Source organism: Arvicola amphibius, chromosome X, assembly GCF_903992535.2.
Source record: "Arvicola amphibius chromosome X, mArvAmp1.2, whole genome shotgun sequence".
Classification (NCBI taxonomy): Eukaryota; Metazoa; Chordata; class Mammalia; order Rodentia; family Cricetidae; genus Arvicola; species Arvicola amphibius.
Genome location: NC_052065.1, coordinates 20,210,321 through 20,215,833, shown reverse-complemented (window position 1 = coordinate 20,215,833; position 5,513 = coordinate 20,210,321). Strand labels below are relative to the sequence as shown.

The window sequence follows — 5,513 nt, the reverse complement described above, 5'->3', positions numbered from 1 at the left end:
ATGATTACCTTTCCATAGACTAAAGCAGAAAAGAGGGGGGAAACGACAAGAGAAAAACCCGCCGAAATGAAAGATAGTGAAAGTCAGTAAAAATTAGGGAGAGACTAGGTCAAAACGGCAGTCTAATGTGCTAGCACACCTCCCCCTTCAAAGTTTTTCCAGTGAAAACGAAGGGATATTCATGTTCACTAATAATTTCATGAGGGCATTATTGGGGAGAAAAAGCAAGTTCCTGGAGGAATGGTCAGGACACTGAGGTGAAGGGTAAGGTGGAGGGAGGAGAGGAGCTTTGCCTTGCTTCTCTCAGCTTCCAAACAGTTTTGCTCAGGCCATGTGAGGGGCGAAGCACAGGGCGGGGACAGTTGAGCTTAAGAGTCACTGGTTCCAGCATTTCAGAGGTCCAAATCCTGTTCCACATCCTCTGCCCCACTGCTGCTCTCCAGCCCTTCCCAACAACACCAGGGAACCCAGGAGAGCACAGCACAACAGCAGGCACCCAGCCAGGTGTCAGCATTGCCCTCAGGCTCCTGGGGGTGGGGTGAGTGCCATTTAGGGACCAGATTCCTGGAGTGGAGGCATCTAATTAAGGGGTGTGTGTGTGAGTAAGTTGGTCATTTATCCCCTCAGCTAACTTTCTCTTCCCTTTTCTCTAATGCAGCCATGGACCCAGGCACCAGCACCCAGTATTTCTGTACCACTGAGGCCCAAGGGGAACCCGCAGCTGCAGCTGCTGGACAGGAGCACCATGACAACTGCACCAACGAAACTGCAACCTTGACCAAGGAGAAACCTAAGCAGAAGAGGCAGAGGCGCCGATGTTCATCCCTGGCTGAAAGGAACATCGTGGGCTGCAGAATTTCTCACAAGTGGAAGGAAGGGGATGGGCCCATCACCCATTGGAGAGGAACGGTTCTGGATCAGGTGGTCATAAATCCCTCCATCTATCTGGTGAAATACGATGGGATCGATTGCGTCTATGCATTGGAACTCTATCAAGATGAAAGAGTATTGTCTCTTAAAGTGCTCTCTGATAGAGTAAAACCATCCCCGATCCCTGATCCCAACCTTGATGATACCATAATTGGCAAAGTGGTGGAGCACATGTTTGACGGTGACCATGGCTCAAAAGATCGATGGAGGGGAATGGTTCTGGCAAAAGCGCCTATACTTAATACCTTCTTTTACATTACCTATGTAAATGATCCCGTCTTATACATGTATGAGCTTCTGGATGATTATAAAGAGGGCGATCTCCGAATCCTGCCAGTGCATAATGAGGTTCCTCCACTAGATGTGGGCCTGAAATTTGCGGATGGTCTGGTAGGAAAGCATATTGAATATACAAATGATGATGGCAGCAAAAGAGAGGGCAAGTTTATTGCTAAAGTAGAAGCACTACCATCGGTGTATCTTATCAAATTTGATGATGATTTTCATATCTATGTCTATGACATGAAAGAAAATGTCTAATTGGCAAAGTTACGCCACCACAACTGTTAAAATAAAGTTGTCATTTGTAGATGTTCAGAGGCTGCTGCTTTTAAGTATGTTGGGAGCTCGCTGTGGGCATAAGTTTGTCCGGACGAATATACGTTTCTGTGGGTATAGCATGCTGTCTGTAAGCACTTTGCCTTGTGGAAAACATTGGGTGTGTTTGGTGGGTGGAGCAGGGAAGGAGGGAACAGCTGTCAATTCAGCCTGTGAGAGAAGGGAGCTAGTATCATCTAAAAATGGAATGGGTCTTAGCTGGTCTGGTCCTGGAGGGAGAAGTAGAAGGAGAAGGAACTGGAGTTGGGCTGTGGAGGAGGGGATTGCCTAGGAGAAGTAGAGGGGAGCCAGAGTGAGAGAGAGGCTCCCTGGGGGTGGGACAGAGTGAAGCAAGAGACACGGATTGGGAAGGGCAGGAAGGGAAATAGAGTGAAGTCTTCTGGCACCTTCTGACTTTCAGAAAACCAAAGGAACTCCTGTAGGAGAATACACACAGCAGTGTGAACAGGGTCCTAGGGAGAGTAGGAAAGGTCTGGTGGGCAGGGAGGTCCCTGAGGAGAGCCTCTGGGACTTCAGAGGCCAGGAGGATGCACACATACGACATAGTACACTCTGAGCTTAACTGGAAGGAGCATTCCAAGAAGAATGGCCTGATGCATCTACCTTCTACTGTCTGGCTGTTCATAGTGGCAATGGTCAGCTGTCAAGAAAAGCACCCATGTTAGAGGGTCACTGAACGGCCTTTCTAAGGGCCTAGTGGGAGAATGGAAGCCAATGTCAAGTTTGTATCTACATATCAGACTTGTGTGTTTTCAGAGAGTCTGACACAGCCTGAAGCCTAAGCAACTAACAAGAGTTCATGGCTAGCTCTGGGCAAAGGGAAAGTACTTTCTTTGGAAAAATGGATCCTTGGTGAATACAGGAATGGCAGTCCTGACACTGTCCTTCTGCTGGCTGGAATAATCCTTGCTTTCCTGGAGGGATGGCCATCTAATGGCTGTGCCTCATGGCTCCATGATACAGAGAGAACATGGCTGTCCATGTTCTGTCACAGCTGCCTGGAGCCACGGGTGGCTCCGTTCAGTTCCCAGGCAAAGGGAAACTGCCCTTCCTTAGGCATCCCATTCTGGTTAGACTCCCTGAAAAGCCTGTAGCAACTGACACCTTCTAGGTACCTCCTACCCAAACTAGATGGAGATGTGTGCACCTCTCTTTTGCAAGAGGGTGGTATAACCTGGGGATGGGGTAGGGCCGGGGATTGTGGTTTTGGCTAAGTAATTCCTTTTGCTGGAAACTGCCCCTTCAAAGGGCTGGGCTCTGTAGTAAAAGGAATTTGGAATGCCAGGAAAGTGTCTCACAACTGTGGAGTTTAGGACATGGGTTCCTGTCCTCTTCTGATCTCTGATGTCATTCCTTCCAAAGTCCCTCTGAGAACATTGTGTGCTGTGCCTCCTCCTTCACCTGTTGCCTCCCAAGAGAACTGTGTTTCTGGTTCTTGCTGTGGGGATCTTCCTAAAGACATACTTGGAGCAAGCAAGGATCTGCAAGCAAGAAAGTGCTAAACCTCATCAATGCTCACCTCAAGAATAGACTGCCTCAAGAATGACACACGACAAGCACACCTCACAAGGGCAGCCTTAGTTGTCTTTCCTACATCATGTGGTTTTGTTCAGACAACACCAGCAGGTCTTCTGGGGAGCACTTCTCCCAGCGTCCATGTTTTGTTGGTTGGTTGTGGTTTTGCTGTGTTCTGCATCCAGTTAGACTTGTGGTAAGTTCATATCACATAAATGTCCTGGGATAGGACACATTTCCCAACAGGGATACAAGGAAGGGAGGGTTGACCTCATTTTCACCTTGGAAAGGTTTTAGTTGGTCATGACTTGGTAAAATCCTAGTCCATGCCTTGGAAGGAGGTTCCTTTGCAGCTTTATGGCTAGAAGCATGGATACTTGTGTGATTTCATATACTCAGTCCCATGGATTATTCATTCATTTGTTTTATCTTCATCCCATAAACACTTTGGGTGCGCTGTACCAGACACTGTTTGGGACACAGAGGTGAGGTGAGTGGATGAAGCAGATGAACGGATTTTATCCTCATGGAAATTCCTTTGTAGTGTGTAGTGTGTCAGATGTGTAGTTAGCCATGTAGTTCACAAATCTATTAGAAATATTTTCATATTGATAAGTGATAAAAAAGGACACACCTAGGCCAGGATTGGGAAAATGAAGTTTGAAGATAACGCTCCATACAGAGAAACAGAGTGGCCAGGAAAGGTTTCCCCAATCCTCTAGGTTGCGAATGAAAACATAAAGGTAGTGAGAGTGTGGCCCTTTGGCAGCAGTAAAGGAGAAAGTGCATTCCAGGTAGAGTGATGACAGATGCTGGAGCTCAGAGAAGACCTGGCACATTTGAGGAGAACAGCTGGGATGGCAGCATGATGGAGGTTGATGGAGGGAGGTAGAGAACTGTGGGAAGTGATCTCATAGAAGTCACAAGGGTGCCAGAGAGACCAAAGTCCTGCAGGTTACAACCTCTACAGTGGAATTCTGCATTTCCCTTGACTGAGACTGGGAGATAGTTGGGCACGTAAAGCTTTCTCTATTGTATCTTCAGCTCCTGAGATTCTCACTTCCTCCTCTTGTAATCTGTTGGTTATGCTTGCATCTGTATCTCCTGTTTGTTTACCTAGATTTTACATTTCCAGTATTCCCTTGCTTTTTTTTTTATTGACTCTATTTCCTTTATCAAGTCTCGAACTGTTTCAGCTCTTTGCTCCAATTGATTGATTTTTTTTTTCTTGGTTTTCTTAACTTTAAGAAATTTATTGCTTTCTTCCAATTTTTTTGTTTATCTTTTCCTCCATTTCTTTAAGGGTATTTTTCATTTCCTCACTAAGATTCTCTATCATCTTCAGAAAGTTATATTTAAGGACATTTTCTTTTCTTCTTCTTGGTTAGGGTGTTCATGTCTTCTTTTTGTAGGACCACTAGGTTCAGGTGTTGCCATATTGATCTTTAGGTTGTTAAATGTATTCTTGCATTGGTGCCTACGCATCTCTTCCTCCAATTGGTGCAGGTAGGGCCTGTGGCTTAGGTGTTCTCTCTTCCTCCTGTTTCATGCCGGACCATGTATCTGGTAGTTGCTGATGAGGCTCTGGGGGCTCCTCTCCAGGTGCAGCCATGGTGTCATATCCAGATGTCATAGGTGCAGTGGAGAATGGTTGCTCTGGGGTCTCTGGGGTGTGGTGGTTGGGGTAGAGCATAGGATGTTTCTCAGTGGGTTAGGACCTGGAGAGCAGGGTCATCCAGATGGGAACACAGACACTCTTCAGGGACAGCCAGGACCAAGGCTCTGGTGGTCTGGGATGTGGTCGGGGTTCACTGTGAGTGTGAGGACACTAATTCCAGGTCCCTGGGGCCTAGCTTGGTGGGGTGGGGCACAGGATATACCTCCCCGGGCTACAGTCCAGAGACTTGCTAGGCCCTCCAGTCGTGAACCCAGACACTCACCTCTTCGTACCCAGATACTCACCTATTCAGGGGCAACCAGTGTCAAGCCTCTGGTGAGTGGTAGGGATCGGCTGTGCATATGGGGAGAGTGTTCCCAGGTCTCTAGGGGCTAGATGTTGGGGCTGGGGCACAGGATATACCTCTCAAGACTAGGGTCCAGAGAGCTGCACCTTGACATTATTTTATATTTTAACAATGGACTTACTTTTTATACACACATTTCTAAAATTTAAAGAGTATTTATTTATTTAATGTGTATGTACATACGTATTCATGAGTTTATGTGCACCAAATATGTGGTAGGGAGCTTGCAGAGTCTAGAATAAGGCTTTGAATCTCCCAGAGTTTGAGTTGCAAGAGGTTGTGAAGAACCATGTAGGTTTTTCATGAGAAGCATTTGTTCTTAGCAACCTAAAGCATCTCTCAAGACACAAATTGTTATTTTAATGTGCATATTACATTATTCCTTTTTCCTAAAATATAGAAATGTGAAAATAGGAATTATTCTGC

The 5,513-nt window shown here is 46.4% G+C and overlaps 1 protein-coding gene across 1 annotated transcript; it reads left to right on the top strand.

Annotated features, from left to right (window-relative positions):
* Positions 1-660: 660 nt before the first annotated feature.
* On the top strand, positions 661-1,470 carry LOC119804997 (spindlin-2-like). Its single transcript, XM_038316778.1, has one exon. It carries the CDS (start codon positions 661-663, stop codon positions 1,468-1,470), a length of 810 nt encoding a protein of 269 aa, XP_038172706.1.
* Positions 1,471-5,513: the final 4,043 nt, after the last annotated feature.

Excerpts from the sequence above, each read along its gene's own strand:
- LOC119804997 (XM_038316778.1), top strand. The coding sequence starts at position 661 with ATGGACCCAGGCACCAGCACCCAGTATTTCTGTACCACTGAGGCCCAA.